General features: G+C 35.3%; 1 protein-coding gene across 1 annotated transcript; it reads right to left on the bottom strand.

The window, feature by feature from the left end:
• Positions 1–1,823: 1,823 nt before the first annotated feature.
• ANXA10 (annexin A10) lies at positions 1,824–20,278 on the bottom strand. The gene is made up of 11 exons (XM_074147957.1): positions 20,200–20,278; positions 17,715–17,809; positions 13,344–13,457; positions 11,436–11,526; positions 10,720–10,799; positions 7,890–7,943; positions 7,681–7,774; positions 6,078–6,173; positions 5,359–5,417; positions 2,750–2,872; positions 1,824–1,892 (listed from the first exon to the last, which is right to left on the bottom strand). Exons 1-11 carry the CDS (start codon positions 20,237–20,239, stop codon positions 1,824–1,826), a joined length of 915 nt encoding a protein of 304 aa, XP_074004058.1. The 5' UTR covers positions 20,240–20,278.
• Between the last annotated feature and the right edge of the window lie 1,620 nt (positions 20,279–21,898).

Below are 21,898 nucleotides of genomic sequence, written 5' to 3'. Positions count from 1 at the left end.
TGGGATTCGCCCCCTGCCCGGCGCGTGGGGTGATGCGCCTCCGGACGCCTGCCGGGCCCTAGCGCCGCCGCCGCCATTTTGTGACGGGGTCCCCACAGAATTCCCGCCCTGCATCTTGTGAGGCGGCCTCGGGACCTCGTTCTGTGGGAGGCATCGAGAGAACAAGGCGTTTGCGGATCAGAGGGGTGTCCTTATTCCTGTCTGCAAGTGTACAGAGTTAAAGCGAAGTAACTCCACTATGCTGAGGTATGGCTGTTATAGCTACCTCTTAACTACAGTTGCAAAATCATTATAAAATTTAAGCTTAGGATTTTGTTCATGCTGACAAGTTGGGACAGTGCCCATCTCATTCTCATTGTTGTTCGGAGTTCATTTTTCCTCCCAGAGCCATTCCTTCCAAAGTTCTGGCTTAATAATTATGTTATCCACCTGAAACATTTTGAAATGTGTCAAACTCAAGAGGGATTCAACTGAGATTTTAAGTTTATTTTAAATCAATAGATTTGTAACATGAAGTCAGTAGTTGCAAAAAAGCAAGATACATTGAAAATAACGTCATTCTCACAGACTGAGGGAAGGGACAGGCCAAACATCATAAAAGCAACCACGTATTGGTATGTTTCTATAGTCCTGCTTTATTCAGTCACAGTGAGCTATACTTGCAGAAAGTACCTAGTTAAAAAAAATAGCAAACGTCTGTGTGAAGTTGGAAACCTTGTAGCTGCAGGAGAAGAACAAAGGGTATTTATTTCAGTGTATGTTACCAAATTTTCTGTTATGTCTGTTTGCATAAGAGACTGAGAGGAGGTACGAACACACGGGCTGGAGAGTCTTATGGATAAGCTACACTGAATAGACTCAGGATATTTAAAAGCAGTGTCACATTTTCCTGTGGGACGCGGGCTCAGGGCTGGGATCTGCCTCTTTTCCTTGTTGTGGTATGAGTTGTTGTCACCAGATGTTGTCAGCCTGAGTTTGCTGGTACTTTGAGGAGCGCTGCTTCCTTCAGCCTCATTTGGAGGTGCAGAGTTACCTACTGCTACCATCTGGGGCATCCTGGAGATATATCAGTGCTCTGAAGGTCAATATTAAATTAATGATTAAAATGAGAGGCGCAAATGGAATTTCAGAGTTTACTCCTCTGGAACTTCTCCACTCGAAGTTACATACTACTTTGCTTTCCAGGGGTTTCCAGTGCATGGCACTAAACCAAGAGTGGTTTGGAATACTTGATTCTATTTTTTCCTTTTGTTTCAAATGCAAAAGGGGAAATGCCATTAAGTATGTGGGCTAAGTGAAAGAGAATACAATAAGCTCTTTGGTGAGTGACTGATAATAGACTGGGACAGATGCTTAGTTTGATAATAACCAAAACAATAATGTTAAAGAGCATAAAATATGAGGTATAAGAAGTGGGAAAGAAAAGAATATAAATACTTAAAGGAAGAAATCATGCTCCTAAAAGTGAATAAAGCGAATAGTTTTTTCTCTCTAGTGTGGAAGTTAATAGGTTCTTCCAGAGCCTATTGTCTAATGTTTGGGATATTGCAAGACTAAATGATGAACGCATGCTTACATGGAGTTATTTTACTACTTGCTTGATTAATTTACATTAATAATAGAAACAGAAATAGGGATAAAACCATGTTCCTGCCAACATTTTTTCCTGTCTCAAGAAAGGTTTAATATTAGCAAATGGAAAGCTCTGAATTTTCTGTTCTATTATGTAGATTAGGACTCTCTCACAGTTAGTGTATTGTGTATAGCTTCAATTTCTATTTAAAATAGATTTATACAGCCTTCAAAATTCATCTTCTTCTTCCTTAATAATCTTCAGCGTCACCAGCACAGATAGCAAGTAAAGCACTCTCATAATGCCCTGAAGCAAAATGCTGCAAGAAAAAAAATAAATCAACATTTCTGTGGCTATATGTTATCTTAATGTTTCTTCTTTCAGTGTGTGACAAGGACTAGATGGATGTTGTAAGTTTTCATAAAATATTACAGTGTTTTCATAAGGATTCTACGCCAAGAATTTTTCTAGGCCAAGATTTTTTGAATTTCTCATACCTTGAGCTTTGATTGTTTGGGCAGCTAGAAACAACCTCCCTTTGGAGATTGGATCAAACCTGTTTAATACTTCTCAAGTTCAATACCAAAAAATCATGAGCAATTTCTTACAGTTACCGCACATCTTACCATTGGATTATAGCAACATAAAAAAGATAAAGTGTCTTAGCAAGAGTAATTTTTGTACAATTAAACCATGTCAGAGTTTTTTTTTAAGATGCAGAGCAAAAGTACAAGAGCAATAGTTTTTCTGAAGGTTGAAACTACCTAAGTGCAAGGATAGAACCAGTTTCTTCTTAGTTTTGCACAAATGTGGTATCAACCTAAACTTGCAGGACAGTATGAAAGAAGATGGTATCAATGAGTGTAGAAACTATTCATGCAAACTGTTCCTCAGCATACATTGTTCTGCCCTGTAAATCCTCCTCTTGCTACCGGGGAGGGACAAAATCACACAGAATGAGTGTGAGTTGAGAATTTACTGCTCACTTAATGAAGTCAACCTGAGGCACTGAAAAGATACAGTATTGATTTTATACGTTGCCTTTTTTTTTTTTTTTTTTAAATTGAATAAATTCAAGTAATTGAATGGAGATTAAACCTCTATTTTTCTGGTAGGCTGTGGCACAGTCTGTGTGGTGCCAATGCTGAATATATGAAAAAGTGTGTAAAAACTTACTTTAATGTCATGAAAGAGTGATTTCCCATATCTCTCTTTGTATCGCTGTCTAATATTCATCAAGTCAATCTCACTCCTGGCAATGAGAATCCTTATAACTGTTTTATTGTGAAACCCAAAGTCCTAAAAAGAAAACAAAATAAGAGTAAACTTGATATTCAGACAATATGTGTTTGCCTGTCTGTACGTGCTCATATTAATGTTTGATAGATAAGCCAGTTAATTAGGCTATCCATAAAGATATCCTAGATTTTAAAGGAGTCTAAGAATTCAAAGGTTTTATCCTACAGTTTTCGCATAATAGAATTCATGTTACTGAATAACATGAGATTCCCCACATATCAGTGTTTCAACCATGCACTGAAACTTTTAAAAAGAAAAGCCTGATGAACTTTTTTTTCAGTAGTCTTAGGTATTCAGCTTGTAGGTTCCTGTTGTGACTGTCATTGTGGAGTCAAAAAATCATAGAATTGTCCAGTATAGAAGGGATCTTTCAGATCATCTTGTCCAACCATCAACCTAACACTGACAAAAACCCACCACTAAACCATGTCTCTAAACTCTGTATCTACTCATCTTTTAAAAACCTCCAGGGATGGTGACTCAACCACTTCCCTGGGCAGCCTGTTCCAGTGCTTGATAATCCTTTCAGTGTAGAAATTTTCCTAATATCCAATCTAAACCTCCCCTGCTGCAACCTGAGGCTATTTCCTCTTGTCCTATCGCTTGTTATCTGGGAGAAGAGACTGGCCCCACCTCACTACAACCTCCTTTCAGGTAGTTGTAGAGGGTGACAAGGTCTCCTCTCAGCCTCCTTTTCTCCAGGCTAAACAGCTCCAGTTCTGTAAGCCACTCCTCAAAAGACTTGTGCTCTAGACCCCTATACTGAAGCTAATAATCTATTTCACATCTTTTGCCGAATGTGATTTCAGTGAGACTTTTAACTATTGATTTGGAATTTACATAGCTTGTATTCAGCAGTTTTATTTTAACTGTTTCTAAATAAATTTTCATATTGTAATTGTGTGGAGAACAGGGACATCTAGTGGTAATAAAAATAATCAAGACATTTAGGGTTGGGATGACTGAAGACCAATTTAGATTGTTTAAAGCTAAATTGTAATTTTATTGACTAGCTATTGATATTGAAATCTTGTTCTCCAAAAAACAAGTAATGAGATATGTTACAAAGCTGCACAGGGAGAATTTGATACATGCTTGATGGCTAGATTAAAAAATTTCTTATAAACCATTATGGACTATAATTTCAAGTATTAGAATCCTGGGTGGATTTTATTATATTGTATTATAAATGGACGTATAAAAGCTTTTTGGTATTATTTGGACATAATTTGATTGCAAAAACAGATTCTATTTTAAATTCTTGCATTTCTTTTGAGATTATCTGTGTTCATTAAAACACTGAGAAAACAGAGTAAAATATTAATTAAAACAAAATGCAAATGTTTAGTCTTAATCAGTAAAAACTTTGTCCTGCACCACAAATATAATTTGAATATAATATAGAAGAAAAGTATCTATGTGGTATTTCTTAAACTTAAAAAAGAGGTTTTAACATGAAAAGTGGTCTTGATACAGGACCTTTGAGAAACATCACTTTTCTTGATAGCTGGTATTTCCTGGTACTTTTGGCAAACCTTTTTCATGTCATGTGCCAGAATCCTCTTTTGACCACTCAGACAAAATACTGCCTCTTCTTCTCAGCCCCCGAGATTTTCCTTGGTTTTTTGCTGCTGCTGTTGCTGGTTTAGCTGAAACAGGGGACAGCAGTAGTGGCAGCATCTGGAAGAGGACACTGGAACCCTGTCGAAGTGTTGCTGAAAAGTTTTGTATGGTGGTTCTGGCTTGAATCCTATCTTTGCCATTCCTGCTTAAGACGATACTTCACATATTGGCTGGCTTTTATGACTATCATCTTCTGAAGATCACACTTAAAAGATTAATCTTAAAAGGTTCTATTTCATTTTTGATACAACATAATGCCTCAGCTCTTTCACTAATGAATGAAAAACAAAAGAAAATGTCTTCAGTGACCTCTAGTAGGAAGAACTGGTAGGTGTTTTTTTGCGTTTATCTGCATTTCTTCTTGGCACTCATTTGTTTTAGTATGTTAGCACTTACACACAAAGATAAAAAAACCTGTATATATACATTGAGCACCACAAGAAAATATGACCACTTGGTTTTATGTAACATTAATTTATGATTTAATTTTTAGTGATAGTTATTATATCTCTAGAGAAAAAAAGAGCATAGTAAGAAAAGTGCACATCGAGTTTGCACAGCAGGGGGAGATACAATCCACAGAAAAAAACAGATTTTCGATTTAAAAAAAACAGATCAACAAAGTTACTCAACAGATATATTTTTAAGGCATTTAAATAGTAAACCTTTTCCTAATAAATCCTAACTCTTGCTTAGGCCCTACTGCTTTGAAATTTATGTAGGTACCAACAATTTTAAAACATGCAATCGCACCTTAAAGATTGAACAGACTGATTTGTAAGTACTTGTTTAAGAATAATCAAGCAACAAAAAAAAATAGGGGAGCTACTTTTTATGATATGTGAAAAAGAAAGACTACTTACATGAATTGCATTATAAAGCCTGTAAGCAAAATAGGAAGGCTTGTCACGAATACAGAGAACTAGGAGAGAAGAGTTACAACAGGTAAACATAAGATTATTATAAAATAATTTCTATTGGCTTTGGGCTCCTTGAAATATAAAGCTGGGTAGTGCTATTCGTGACTCAGCTTAAAATTAAGCCACCAGTTTTCTCAAACATAACTATATTTATAATTTAAAAGTCTGGTACTTTTTTTGGGTGGCTGCTCATTACTGTTGCATCGACAGACTTACTATATATCAGTGAACATGCTTACATGACATCTTTGTAGAAATATTATTATCCTTATTCTATAAATGGGAAACAAAGGCACATAAAGCTTGGAACTTGTTTATATACTGCTGAAGTCCTGCAAACTTTGCAAATTATTTAATTTGTGTAGAATCAGTTGGTAAGGCAGTTATCATTGATCATACAAAATTTGTTATCAAATAAAGAACAGATACTAGTTCTGCTTAGTCAGAATCTAGTGCTGCATATATACATTTTTAGATTTAGACAAACACGAAAAATGTCATTCAAATAGTCTTTTCTAATTATCTCTGAGAATTTAATGACAATATAGGAGAGCAAAGTGGATAAAAATATCATAACACTAATATTCTTGATGCACCAGACATACCATACCAAATATTTATTAAGAGATTACTGCTAGTATGAAATGATATTTTTACATTACCTATTGCAACCAGTAGTTCTTGAAAGTATCCTTCATAACATTCGTTAATGGCATCTACTATGTCTTGCCCAGAGATATTTTGGAACTCCTGGAAAACTTGGGGAAAAAAAAATAATCTTGCTTTATTCTAGTTCATTAATAATGATCAAATTGTCTTTTTCTTTTTTTCCTGCTTCCCCCCAAGTACTATAACTATTGAGTTTATTTTTTTCTCTGTTTATTTTCAGTGTTTCATTATGTTTATATCCCCCAGGTAAGGCAATCTAAATCAAATCTGGCTTCCAGGACATTCTCTCTCTGGGTTCTCCAGTATACAATATAAAATGAATGCACGCCAAAGCCTCTGTTTCACTGGAAGTTTTAATAAATTCTCTATCTAGAAACCTTTGTTTATGAAACTTGTAAGAATGTCATGTCATTAAGAAAACTTCCTTGCTCAGTTTGGCTAAAACTGGACAGATTCACAGATTATGACAAGCAGCCATGTGTTATGGTTTGGGTCAAACCAGGACACTATAGCATGACATGTGTAACATGTCATTATCCAGATGTGGGCACTCTTTGGATAGTGCAGCTGTCCAGACTTACACACACAGATGTACAGGGTGTGCTTATTCTTTTAGGGAAGGAGGAAAATTTTCACCTCACTGCTTACTACAAAACTTATGTAGTACTACATTGCAGGCAGAACCCTCAAATCTCTGTTCCAGAAAGAGAGTAGAGCAGAGGCAGGTGTGTTACATTACGTTAATCCTATCGTCACCAGCCTTACAGGAGTCATGATAGAAGAATTAATTTGTTGATCCATGACAGCAAAGTAGTTCTAAGCTACTGGTAGAAGCTGGCAGAAGAAATACAGCTGGCTGCGCAGTGATAAACATTTCACCAAACAGCGTGTTTTTTCCACTACAGAGCAAAAGACATTTCAAACTTGTCACAAAACAAATAAAACAGGTTTCTTTTCTATAGTGGAAAATCTGGATAATCTCTCATAAATTTCTTGCAATCTGTAATTATGTCTGATCATGCATTTTAAGTAAAATGTCCTATTATGTTTCTGTGTGTATGTTCATTATGAGAGAGTGGATGTGGACCTCGAAGTGCTCCCATCAAAAACTTCTTTGAAACTTCCAGGGAAATGCTTCAACATAGCGATGTGTTTTCACATACAAACATTGTTGAAAATACTCCAACTGCCTCTCCCAAGGTGTTTCCACTCACAGCAAAGAGTTACTTAAGAAAAATGAAGAAAATAGTTAAAAGAGAATCTGCCTCATCCTGTGGTGTCGTGTGTAAACTCAGTGCAGCCACAGCCTGTGCCTTTCCCTGGTCATGCACTCTTCTCTCTCTGTTATTAGGCATTCTGATGTCTGTCTGTTCTGTCTACAGCTCTCTGTAGTCATTGGCCAAAGTTCAGTTTTGCATTGCTTCCAAAATCCCGTTAACATCAGTGGGAGTGTGAGAGCTCCAACAGTCCACACTTAGATTTCCGGCTAATACCCTGCTGCACACCGAGCTTCTTGGTGTGTAGGCCACGGTTTTATTAGCAAGTTAGATTTTCTCCTTTCCACTCTATGTTCAAACAGCTGAACCGCTGGATTACCCATCCACAACTGCTGGTAACTCTTGTTGCAGAGGATCATTTGCAGCATGTTTTTGTCTTCGCCTGTTTTCTGCTGACATGCTTCCCATAGAATCTAATATATCAGAAAAAGGAAAAAAATGCAAAAGATTTTAAGTAAGTCCTAAATCACTTTTCAGCATTTGTATTTGTCCTTTTTTTGTTTGAGACACACATCTGACTATATTTACCATTGCATCCTGAGCAGCTGTAGAAGGATCTGCATATCCTTCCATCCTTGTTCCCTGGGGGGAAAAAAAAATACATTGTCTTCAAAAGTTAAATCCTAAAAGACTGCAGGAATATAAAGTAGTCTCTATATGAAGCTATGTTTCATTTCTTGAGACAACCCATATGGGCTTTTAGATTGGATCAATGCATTCAATGGTTGAATTTGCAACTGTAGAAAATATCTTCAACTCTTCACATTATGTCTTCTTTTCCTCTAAGTAGAGGAACTCTGGAATGACGAACAGTCTTGCGAGAGGAAAAATGGGGGAAGTGGATAAACCTATCCCATTTTTAGTCCTATTTTAAATAAGCTTTTACTTTACCACCACCATTTCCAGTATTATGGATGTTGTATTGCTTACTATTATATGGAACTCTGAGGGGAAACCAAGGATGAGTAACATTTGCCATTCACTGATTGTTTCTTATCAATATGCATATTACAGAAGAATCTCTTCTCAATTTTTTTTCTCCTTGCACAAACCGTAAGAGCAAACACATCAAATAATGGAGATTTCGCTCATAATCATGGTCTAAAATTAAGATCCAAGACTAGAAAATTGTTTGACAACTTTGATACATAAACCACATTTTCCCATACATTTAATAGCTTTTAAGTTACACAAATCAAGCTGATAGGCTTTAGTAAACATGCTGTGATCTGACTTATATAATTGTTAGAAAAAGAGAAGAGCACACAACTTTTGGAATTGCTTTTTTAACCATAATTGTCTTGTAAGGGTACAAATCAACCTTGGTTGCAGAACTCCTAACAATCCCAAGCCGCATGTAATCACTGCCTTAATGATACGTGTTTGAAGCAATTTAGTTTAAAATTTACAGTCATTTTACCGTATATGTGAAAGGGAGAATTAAAGTTATGCATTGGCTATCAACTTGTAGAATGACTGATTTGTAGCTCTTTTCCATTAAAAATGTTAATTTATACGTTAATTAAATGGTACAAATTTCACACAGTGGAATTCCTACTAACAAGATTAATTACTTGAAGGAAATTGTGCTGGAATGACTGCATAAAGTTAAATACATGAGAAAACACAGGAAAAGTCAGACAAGTGAACAATAAAATAAGTTAAATAATTCTTTACATAAGTCAAATGCCCACTTTCCTCATTAACATTTAACAGTGACTGCTCTTGGCATAGTTTTGCTGGAGAATCCCACGATATGTATAATTATTTTTTAAATTGTAGAAAATGATCATATTTCAATTAATATTAAAAAAGAGAGAATTTGAATAAAAAGCTTCTGCTTGTTTCATACTAGACTACTAGTTAGCCTGAATTTGTAACTCAGTTCATTTATTTAGGAAGGACTAACTATTCCAGAACCCTTAACATCTAATCTTCCTCAGTGTGGACATGAAAACCATAAATACCACACTACAGCAATTGAATAGTTTGCTCTCCATATGTGAAACACATTTACTTCTGTCCACAGTCAGATATGTGCGTCAGAAGTCCCAAGATTTAATAGAAATCAAAGCAAAGGGTTTCTGAAAAAAAAAAACGATTAAGGGATGCATTGGAAATGTTGGCATAGAATAATCTTCTGTAAGTTGCATGGTACTTGAATGGATATCTTTTAATGAAATATCGCTGACTTTTAATATACGACTATATCTGAACATGGATGATTCAAGTAACAATCTTGAGAAGTATACAGTATAACTGAATAAAGTTGGAATTTCCTGCAACTATTCTTTATCTTCTGAAAAATAGCAGTGAGATCTTGTTAGCTAAGAGGCTGCTGATTTCAGGCCTCTTTATGAATATCTGTGGTTTACGAAAATAAGGACTAATAATTTAGTCTGAGTTAATTTATTTTAAATTTGTTCTTTTGACAAGTAAAATATGTCTCATGGTTTTAATAAAGGTGAGAAGTGAGGTTGCTTAACCTATAGCTCTTCATTTCTACGCAAAGAAGAATAATCATTATTATGGGGAAAAAACCATGTAACATTAGAAAAAAATATTTCCTGTTTATAGCTTCTACATTTGAAACATCTGCTCTTTATCTCTGCATCTCCGTGAAGCCTACTGCCATTTCAAATCTTAGTAAGAAATATTTTTCCCCAGACACACATGTATAAAAGTATAGGTATACCTTTTGTATGCTGTTACCTCCTGGCAGTCCCTTTGTCATTATTTGTTACTCTGGTTTACAAAAGATTTTTAAGATAATGAGCACAGGGACTGCAATGGAATGGGAAGTCATGACCTGACAAGTATGACCAACTTCATTGCATAAAACTACAAACCAGTAAAACTGCAAAAGTTGATGTTTAGTAGCGATAATTCGTTTGCCTGCGTGCGAACATACTGGGATTTAGTATGTGCAGTAGTACAAACCCCATAATGTTTAAACCAGAGAACTATCTAATACTTTCTTTCATAATCAAATATGGATATATCTCCATTTTAACATTATGCTTAGGCTGAATTATGAACCATGTATTCTAACAATGGAGAAAACAGAGCTTTAAAAATCTCATTTGTGTATGCAAGTAGACTCCTTTTGAGATGAGACAGATTGGGCAGAGGGTCAGCAGTTGAATATCCAAGGACTTAATGAAACAGTCTCTTGACCTTTCCCTCCATTTGAAAGCCAAAGTCAGAGCAGATGAAGGAATTCAAGTTCTCTTCCTCTTCTGCTCTTTCCCCTTTCTTGTTCAAAAGTGTAGCCCTATTGAACTATCTTTAACCATAGTTACCTTAAAATTTAAGGCTTCTCAAACTCATACTCTCATACTACTTGTTTTTACAGTACCTGAGCAAGGTTCATGAGTGTATCTCTGAAGTGACCCGAAGTCTCAGAATCAATGTCTTGTTGAAGATCATTATTATATTCTAGGTTAAAACAAAAACATATAATCTAAATCACAAATGAGCATGCTCTGAATAGTACTAGTGAAGATTAGCAAACAAAGGACAAATAAGTAGGGTGCTAATACATGCCCATTTTCTATAGTGACTATTCCACAGCAACCCACGTGGGTTCTATGTGGACCTAGCCATAGGGATGGCAGGTCTGTCTGGGCCCTGCTGGGGACTTCAGCTGCTGCCTCGTCTCACCTGCCCACCCACCCACAGGCACAGCCCTACCACTGCTGCTGCCATGTGATGGTGGGATACTTGGAGATGACCCATCAAGGCAGGTGAGAGGAGTGTCCACCTGAGTAAGCACTTTTTGAAGGGAAACAGCTTACATACTTCTTTTTTAAAGTGTGCAAGTTTCTGAAAATTGCCAGATGTGGCTGCCAAGTATTTCAAATGTCCTAGGCAGTAATACATCTCGAAAATACTATGACATTTTCAACTTTAAACATTTTGCTTCATCCTTTTGTATATAATTATGGGAGAGGAGGGGGAAGGGAACCACTTAGTATTGAGACGTCATTTTTGTAGTTCAGTTCCTTCGTGTTTGCTAATACATCCAGAGCACACACAGTACAACTGCTACTGTACGCTTGTGAAAAACATTACGCATTAAGTAAGCTTCTTTCATCTGGAAGATCTCCATGTTTGATCTTGAGGCTAATATGTCAATTAGGCATTTTTCTTCTGTGTCTACTCCCTGTGTGGAAAGAAGTAAATATGAAAAGATGTTGTTAGTAGAAACCACATCTTTTAGAAGAAAGCAAAGCTGTGCTTATCAAATGTAACAAAAGAATACCGGTCTCTGCTGGAGCAATGCAGAGTGCACTTTTGCATAGTCTACCTGTTTAAATAGAAAATGACTTTAAATTAATAGTAGAACCCCGTATTGCAAAAATATTGCTACTTAATCTGAATTTTAGCATGTACATTAACAAGGGGGGAATGAAGTAAGACTAGTGTTGACAGAAACATAATGGGAAGAATTTTAGAGCTTTAGTAACGATTTAGGATTTGCTGAAAGAAATCAGATGCAAAGTTTGAGCGGACATCCCCAGCAAGTGTTCTAGCAATGTGAAGTAGATACGAATACAAGTATTATGTTGTGCTTCTATCTTCTTTATTTATTTATTTAGGAATGTTAAAGTCTGTAATATCTACTGTAGAACTTGGTATTTAAGGGAAGCATCATGGCCATGCATGCAGTGCTGCAAATCACTGTGTTTTCCCACAGGTTTTGAATTAACTTTTCAAACTTGAATTGGCATAAGATTCACTGCATATGCTGCTTTTGATATGCAAATGTATCATGTTGATGAGTATTTGGCATTTGGGATAATGGGAGAACAGGACATTGAGCCTGAGACTGAAGACACATATGGTCTGTTTTTTACTTTGGCTGTATGAATCCAGGTCAAGATAGAATACTATAAGAAAAGTTAACTTTGAGCCACATTTAGGAAAAAAAAAACTTATTTGGCAATCTTGTGAATAATTTTAATAAAAGTCATGCTTCCAGTGCTACCAATGATATTTCACAATCCTTTTAATGCCAACTGTAATTAAAAATATATCAGTAGTTCTAGAAAGTGCATTGGTTTAAGTGTCTGAAGGACAAGAAAAAACAGTGGTTTTTTTTTTTTTTTTTAGGGGATTCTCAAAATATGTAAGATAGGTCACCTTGCTCAGAGTCGTATAATCTGGATCTTATTTGTGACAGTGGACAGTAGCAAAAAGAAAAGGAAAACACTGTTCAGCTCTGATATGCTCCTGTCTTCCAGGAATTGGCAATTTAGGAATTTCCTGAGGAGGAATTTGTGAAGGACTATTATTTTCAATAGCTAACAGTAGACGAGTTTTCTAGGAATTTGTTGAAGTCCTTTACAAACTCATTTGTGCTTCTGCCCTGAGGGAATGGATTTCACCATTTAATTACACAACATTTGTAAAAATGTTTCTGTTTGTTTCAAAACGTCAGTTGTTTAAGCAGCATAGGCTCAGATCCTGGGAAGAATAGGAAATACTTTCTTCAAAATGTCCAATCAGTTCAATTTGAGTGGAATGATCATTGCTTTGTCACAGAGTAATTTGTAAGTGTTTATGTAAAGACATGTTCTACTAAAGAAGCATTGGTCTCTTCAGAGGTGGAGGCTTAGTGCATGGCACTGGCTGTTCAAATGAGTCTTGTTCGTAATATGCATAAATGCTTGCAGGATCGTGGCCTTACCTTTCCCCGTATAAATATTTATTCACTTACTGAGTTTACCATGGGTGTTAAATCAGTTGTATTTGTTACATGACCAGGATATTATTTATGCTGGTTTTAGCATACCAATGAATAAACTTCATATAGCACTTATGTCTGATGACCTAGTGTACTGCGTAGTAGTACAGTATTCCAGTGTATTAACTTCCAGCTGTTTATCAACCATTTAAATGTCAAAAAATCAATTTAACATATGTTCAGTACTGTAATTAGTGACTGTGACTCTAAGCAATTCTGAATTAGACAAGTACCTTCAAGGCATGCCAGAGTTCATGGGCATCATAGGAGGCAGGTGGATACATCAAGCCAACCATCACTTCTTTGAAGTGATGAGAAAGATTCTCTTTTAGGTCCATTATCAGATCCTTGAGAAGAAAAAGAAAATGCATAGACAGGATTATTTCAATAGTCACACTTTATGAAGACAGCTTAAAAGAGTATTAGTGGTTTTCTCTGTAAATGAATAAAGATGAATTGTTGGAGATGAATTCTGGCTAAAATTAAATAAGAAAAACATACTTTTAAACCGTACCTGCTTCTTTTAATAGTAGGGATGTGATGACAACAGACAAACAAGAAAGACTACATAGCATTTTTGATTTTTGGTTCATTAGAGTACAGAAGAAAATTCAGGTGTTTAAGTGCAACTTAAAGGCTTGGAAACCTGAATACCATGGCAGAGTATCTGCAGATTCCCTTGGCATATTCCTTGTGAGAATCTGTGGGAGCTAAGGACCTTTGGAAGTTAAATCCCATAGAACACAGGTGATTTCTTGGGCTTTTTTCAGTGTTACTCACTATGTGAATAATTTAAAATTTAAAAAATCATCCATATTGCTCCTAATACATAAAAATATCTGCTTTGGTTGTGTGCTTCAATTTATGTATATATTACATTCAAACTGAATTCACTACTTCTGACAGATGTTGGATTGATAAAAAGGAACCCCTCCTCTTCCCCCGCATGTGTCTCAGTACTCGCTTGCCAGGTAGCTGACTAATGGATGAGAGTTTCCTCCCCACGCTCCCCTTTCCCAGTAGCATCCTTCAAAACACTGCGAATGCCAGAAGCTTGTTAGTTATACTATTGCTGTTTCTGATTAAAAGGATACTTGTGCACTCATTTTTAATTTTTTTTTTTATTTCTGTACAGTACTGGGCAGCTGTCAGATATGTTTTGACCTAAGTCTGAATTTAAAAGAGTACAGAAAATGAATCCCGTGTTATAAACTGTTCTTTTTTTCTGAGATGCATCTCTGCATCTGTATTTTGGTTTTGATACCTATCTGAATATAATTAAATTAGTAGCTAGAGTAGCAGTGAAGGAGAACACATATGCATTAAAAATAAATTTATGAGGAAGAACTGTTCACAGTCTTCAGTGAACGCAGATTAGATGCATTTGACAACCGCTAAATCACACAAGGAATAGAAATTAATTCATTAAGACATTTCACTTCTGACAACATGCCTGTGGGAAAATGGATTAATAATACAAATGGATACTAATTAAAAATTACTTCTGCAATCAGAACTAAGAGGAGTGAAGTATTACAAAATAAGAAAAGACAACTGTAAGTTGTCCTTATTAACATTTCCTTATTTGTCTCTTCTATAGGAATCCTTGAAGGCTAATTGTAAAAAGGATTCTTAAAGCTTGTCTGTATGTCTGAATCATGCAGCCAGTTCAGGGTTTTATTTTCTTTTTTTATACACTTCTCCTTCTAATGTGTCACACTTTACATTTGTCAAACAAATGGGCATAGTGGCTACCATCTTGAGCAGACCAAATTGAAATTCAGAGGGTGGGTGACTGGATTGACATAGATTAAACTGAGAAGGCTAAAACTGTTATTGCCTTGCTGTCTGTCTTCTCCGTCCTGCAGAGTTTACCACTTATAAGCTGGGACTGCTGAATGGCACATTTGCCCAATGTAGTATATCCAGTAATACAGATTACAGCCAGTGAAATGCTATGACTGACGTGTGCTAAAGTATTTTCTGAAGCGTGAACTGCAGCAGTTCAGGGCAAGACACATCCTGTTTGGTATTTCCTGCCCAGGATAGCAAACTTTTGAGGGATAAATCAAATAAACTGCATGGACCACTAACCAGATTAGCTATTTCAGTATATCTGCTATCACAGGTCACACAAAAAACCCCCAGCATTCCTGTTTCATCTCTGAACTAGAATAGAACTAATTTGCACTGACTGCCATTCCCACATGGCAAAAGGTAGAACTAGTTGGCATTTTTTTGAAACCTATCAAGAATATCTTGATATATCTTCAGCTATCAAGTATACCCAGTGCTTAACAGGTTTAAATTAATTTAATTTTATAATTAACAGGTTTAAATTAATTAATTCATTTAAATTAAAATTCTGGCTGTATATGCAAGATTGGGTCCATGAGTTTCAGAATTTTCTGTAGTTCATTACTGGAATATAAAAGTAGTTTGCTTGCCTTTCCCTTCTATTATTAATCATAGTTTTAGAAATGGAAGTTCTTAAAAATGACATCTGAAGTTTTCTTTGGCTTTTTTAGTTCTAGACCTTTAGTTCTGTGGCCACTGGCTTTATAGTGCTTCAGGTTGTTTGAATATGGCTGACAGGTATGAATTTAAAGGCACTGTTGTTTCACAGGCATTTTTTTAATTTGTTTATATTTTTATTTTGGATTTGAAAGGAAAATCCAAATAGATCGGTGGTGAGCAAGTCAATAATTGTTTTCTATTAACAAAGAAATTAAAGATAAAAAATTATATGGAGTTTTTAAACGTCTTTCCTTGTTAAAATGGTGGGTCCAGTTGAAACACTAGAGGAAAAGTTAAAAGAAACCAGTCAGCTGCTTTGGATAGAGTAGAGAAGGAACACTGTTCAGTGATGAAGGAGATAAAGACTTGAAAAGAATGGGCTTGATTGCTTTACTATCACAGGCACCTTTGTGTTGCTTGACATGATTTAGTTTTCTGTAAAACTCAGTGAGGAATTTTTCATGGATAAACACTGAAGATGTACAGTTTGCATGTGTAATGGTAATGGGAACATAATAAATATCTCATAATAGAAAAACACTTAATTGTTCAGTTCCACTGATTTCAGTCATTGTCAGAATCTTTGGAAGGTAAGGATACCTGTGATTCAGTTATTGTTCTTTTATGGTCTATTTAAAACATGCTAATCCATTCAAGGCTGCGTTTAAAATATCACAAATATCATGTGTTTGAATTTTTGTAACAGTCCAAATAAAGTCAGTGATGTCCTATAGGTGAGTAATAACACAAAATCAACCCACTACACTAAATCCGGCTCTTCTCTTTCCCCCACTTCTAGGAGAGTAAGGGGGCATTTCAGCATATTTAGATCTCAACGATTTTGGGGTGTTTTGGTATATTGGTGGCACAAAGGCTGTGTCTGGAAAACTGCTTGGCTACCCAAAGAAGAAAATATACTGTTCTACTGGTTAACAGACTGGTGGTGTACATCAGCAGTTAATGTGGAGTTTTTGAATGAACCATTTCTAGTTAACTCTAAGTCTGACGGCTGTGTGGTAGGATTTCTGTAAATTCACTGTCGTTATTCATGCTGATCGATTCAGTGGCAAGCCTACACTCACCTTCAAGGTGTTTTCCAGTGAGCCATTACATTTTCAAGCTTCAGGAAAAGAAGAAAACTGGATTTTGTTTAAGATGTTTGGCTGGCTTCTATTAGGGGAAGGTCATGTCTGGTCAATTTAATCACAGCATTTTTCTTTAGCTTTCCAGTAGTATGTAGTTTCATACAGCACTTTTCATCACTAGATTTCACAGGGATTTTACAAAAGGTGTTGCTATTATTTTCACCCTTATATAGCTGGGGTAACTGAGGAAAATGCAGGCATTGCCGATTTCCCAAAGTCATTTGGTTAGCAATAGTAAATCTCAAAATAGGATGAGGGTACCTATCTTTGTGTATGTTTAAGAACTCGTATTAAAAAAATTACCTTGTTATGTATAGTAAATAGGGATAAAATGCATTTGAAAAAAAAAAGCTGACTTTTTATGTCTTAAAATTTTTGAAATACCTTTCAAAAATTCATAAATTTAACATGAAGCAGCTCAGATGATTATTGTGCTTAGTGTGTGGATGGGATTACGTGGTATGAGGTTTGAGGATGTCAGTGCTTGAGATGAGAATATTAAGTCAGTGCATCAGTAAGATACAACTACCTGTAATTGTTGGTATGGTGTTTTTCCTTGGTGTTTCAACCCAATTACAATACTATTTTATTATGTATTCCAAAAACTTGATGTAGAAACCTCCAAAAGCTCATAGAGGAAGAAACAAGTCTGTCCAGAAATTCTGGTTTGGTCAATAGAGGAGGAGAATGAACTATAGAAGAACTTTCCATGCCTCTTTTTTTTTTTTAATTTTCTGTGTGGCAGACATACTTCTACTGCTATATACATGACAATTTGCAACCATCAGAGGCATTGAACAAAGTTGTGTGCCAATCTGTTGGTGCCAGCTAGCTGTCTGCTAGGTTTTTGGTTCCAGTGATTGACTTGAGGGAAGGGCTGACTGACCGCGCTGGAGACAGGAGAGACAGAAGTAAAGAAAGTGTAAGGTGGCTGTGTCGTACCCTGCCGTACATGTCTCTGTAGGCCTCGGCAATCATAAGCCTCTGGGAGTTGCAACGTTGTGTTAGGATATCAATCAATACATCTTTTTCACAACCTGTAAAGGAAACATGACACAGACTCTAAATTAACAAAGTGTTGTTATTTACTTACATTTGTGATTGTTCATGTTTTGTTCAAGAAGATTAACCTTATTTCTTGAAAAAAAATGATCAACAGATTAATATCCCACAGGTATTTTCCAACATCGGTTATATTTACTGTCCTTATGTACCTTTCACTTGCTGGTGTAGTACCAGCAAAAAGTGAAGTAGTCCATTATTATCAGATACATCACCATCTCTCTCAAGCTCAATGGATTTGAAAGCATCAATAAAACAGATAGAGGCTTTCATCTATTTAGAACTAGGCACACCAGCAAAATTTGTGGCTGAGCCCGGGAAGTCATACTTGTATGCCCTGTTGGTATTGATTAAATTGTCATTTCAGGATTAGGTATCTCTTTTATGGGGATGAAAAATTATGGTCAGACCTTTTGTTGAAAAACTGAAAGATAAGTATTTTCTGAGGAATTACATAAAGTAAGTTGTGATTTTTTAAAAAAAATATAATATTTTAACCTATTTCCAAGGGCATTTTGTTGAAGGTTGCCTATGATCTTTTGCTCAATGACTAGAGCATACTGTTAAACTATAAGGAATCAGTATTTACTGCTTATGAAGAAGAAGATAATGCTTAACGTATTCTGCAAATTATTTTATAATTTTAATTTTTTTTCCATCCACAAAGTTGGCTCTTGGCAATTTCGTATGGCTGAGCATTTTAAATGACATTCCAGCATAAACGTATCTCCAAGTGTAAATCAATTGACTTTACCACACTTGCAGCAGAGATGAACTAGGCTGGAAAGCCTGGGGATAGGCTTGCATCTGAATGGAGTAGTGTAGTCTCTCAAGTTTCTACCAGTCATTGTTATATAGACATATATGTATATGTTACAAATACTCATTCTGTACCTATTACAGCTTTCTTAGATAGATTTTATGATATCATCGGTAACTGACAGGTTCCATTTTGACACAAATGTAATTGGACATTGAATACTTTTTTTTTTTTTTTTTAAGTTGGCAGAGGAAGCCTGTATATGTTCATTATACACCAGGTTTAGTCCTCTTTCTTCTGGACCATCTAGCCACAATTATAGAGCTTTTTAGGAAGACACTGATTTAAAACCAGTCTGATTCATTTCCACAAAACTCACAAAGTGGAAGTATTAGTGAAACTGTGCATAAGGATTTCTTTTTTACTTTTCAGAAAATAATTATCAGTAGGAATCTGTTAAGCTTATATAGTCTTTGCAGTAAAAACTAAGAAGGATTCTGGAAATATTTAACACCTAAATGACTTTATTCATTAGTGTAATACCACTGGTATCAGTGGGACAACATATGTGACTGAACCATCTCGCAAGACCGGATGTTGTGCGCAAGAGTCAGGGTCAGGGTGTCAGTGCCTGTAAAACTCCTCTGAAGCTGAACTTTTTATTTTGCCGAGTGCTTTGAAATCAGAACTTGGTTCCATATACTTTGATAGGTAAATTAAAATTAAGGTTAATACATTTGTATTTAAAGTATTAAATGAAGAGAATAATCTCTAAATCGTCATGTTAGCAATATTGCATTAAAAGTACTGTTTGAAGTTTAGCAAAATGTTTAAAAAATTTCATCTGTAGCTTACTTAATCAAACAGATACTTCAGATTCCTCTTGATCAATAATACTCATTGTGATTCATTTTACATTAAGACTGAGTCCTCACATTTCCAATAAAAAAACAAAAACAGAATGCAAGATTTGGAGCTGTACAACCTTGCAAAAAGCCCAAGGAGGAGGAAAATGTTTCAGATAGTAAAAAAAAAATAAATCAATATTCTGACCCTTAACAACACCAACAATGTTCAACTGGAAAACACAAAAATCTGAACACCGAAAATACTTTGGTGAACAAAAATTTTTTTTCACATAGACTGAAAGCAAAAATTTCTCTTGTGTGAAAGGTGGTGAATTCTTTAAACTTTCTACTCCATTTATTTTTATTTCTTGACGACTGATTGAAAGACTTAACAGTCCCTGGTAATAGTTAATTGTTGAAGTTACATTTAAAACACTTTGCTGGCCTTCACTGTAGTGATATAGCACAGAATTCTGTTTTCTTTTAATTATTTTCTCAAGGAAAGCATTCATTAGTATAAGTGTTGGTATAGATTTTAGATTAATATTAATCACCTCAGTTCCTGTAAATGCAAATACATGATTTATTTGGACATCACCAGTGTGTCTTACTGTGATACCTTGAAGAATCAACAGATACATGGTGACACTTTTAATTTTATGAGTGTTTATTCTGCCTAATGCTTGTTATTTTATGAGAGCTTTCTGAAAAAAAAAAAAAAGAAGTGTCAGTCAGTCAAGTCAGTCAAGATACTCACTAATTCCCTGTAGGGCTCCTCCCAGCAACTCGGCATCCATAATAGGGTTAAAATTTGGAGCGGGAAAAATCGTTCCTTGTATCTGCTAAAGGAGAAAGCAGCCTTTAGTTGAGATGTTTTACATCTATAACACTGCATATATAATGCTGTTGAAAACCAACAATCATAACATTAAATTGTCTTTGCTTCATGAGAACAGGATGCAAAGCTTTCATTTATGAAACAGAACTTAAGCTTGCAGTAAGCCCTAGGAAGACAGACTATATTTGAGGAAATTCAGGATATTTCAGGAGTTAGGCCTGAAAAAACAACAAACAACCTAATTTTTTTTTTTTCATTAAAATGTAACCACATTTTTGTGTCTGTCTCTTTCCCAGTCTTTTTATGAAAATATTATTTTCTCTTTCAAAGTTAATCCATGATATCCCTGACAGTCTTCAGTATCTATTTCTCATGGTAACTGTAATTTGAAAGGACTAGTGAGAAAATGATGAATGAGATACATAGGTTGCTTACAAACCTAGTGCTTTTTAAAGAAATGATGTTACTGCTAAGTGTGAGATAGCTTTCTGATGTGCCACGTACAAGGCAACACCATTTTTATAGATGCTTTATAACTGATTAAATTACTGTCAGTTCATTCTCAGTGATACTTTATTTCATGTATTTTTTCCTATCTTAATCGTAAGAAATCTGTGAATAATAACTGATGTACTAATTTTAATAGAATCACAGACCCATACATATACAGAAGAAAATAACTGAAGTTGGAAGCTACTTAGCTCTGTCCCCTCGTTAAACTCTTTATTTCCTCTGAGGATTCTACCTGCTTTCCAGACAGACCAAGTATAAAGGTTATCTTTTATGATGATTCCTGGGCTCAGTCAATACATCTAAATAAAATGACACTGTTAACTTGAAATTTACATTTCAAGGAAAAATTGGTTATATTTTATAAATACAAATGGGGTATTTTTATGAATACCTCCTAGAATCAGGAGTTACACTGATTACACTAATTAATTTGTTTGCTTTACATACACTTGAAAGCCCTTTATATGGAAGGATTGATCATAGAAAAAACAGATGTGAGTATGCGCATTTTCAGGCTTGTAAATTTTTGACCAAAAAAATCAACACAGCCCTTGTAATGTATCTTTCAGGAAAAAAATAAAGGATTTTTGAGTGTGCGTAATTCTCCCTTGGTTCAGCAGGGCTGCTCAACTCTTTTTCTATAAAGTATTCACTGTTTCATTATTTGAGGCTCACCGTCAGTAGATTAGGCTTGATCTAGTAAATGCCCATCTCCTAGCCAGGATCTAATTTAAAACACAATGCTTTTAAGTAGAACCAAATTAAATATGAAGGCTCAGGTAAAAACTTTTAGAAGATACAGTAAAATAAAACTTTTTTTTTTTTTTTTTTTTTTTTTAATACAAGTCCTTTGTGGAAAGAACTCTCATCCTTTTGTTTGTTTTTAAACAAAATAAAATTGAATTAAAATTTTCTTATAGTGTACACATTGAACTTGGTTTCATCTTCCATTCCACAGAAGACATTTGTACAAGAGTGTTATTTTTGATGAGGATTTTCAGTGTATCTCGTATTCGGATTTTCAGGGTGGTATCTCAGCAAATTCAGCATTCTGCCAATACACATAGTGTAACCTTTAGGAAGATTTATCCTGTCACAACCTATG

Source organism: Numenius arquata, chromosome 5 (genome assembly GCF_964106895.1).
Source record: "Numenius arquata chromosome 5, bNumArq3.hap1.1, whole genome shotgun sequence".
NCBI classification, from domain to species: Eukaryota; Metazoa; Chordata; class Aves; order Charadriiformes; family Scolopacidae; genus Numenius; species Numenius arquata.
This window is presented reverse-complemented; position numbering and strand designations above follow the sequence as displayed.

What these genes read in the sequence shown, in the direction of transcription:
- ANXA10 (XM_074147957.1), bottom strand. Translation starts at nt 20,239, where the DNA reads ATGGATGCCGAGTTGCTGGGAGGAGCCCTACAGGGAATTA. An exon ending in TTACCAGCAGTTGTGGATGG is followed by an intron (nt 6,174 to 7,680) that starts GTAATCCAGCGG and finishes TTTTTCCCCAAG; the next exon opens with TTTTCCAGGAGTTCCAAAAT. An exon ending in AGAACTACTGGTTGCAATAG is followed by an intron (nt 5,418 to 6,077) that starts GTAATGTAAAAA and finishes CTTCTCTCCTAG; the next exon opens with TTCTCTGTATTCGTGACAAG.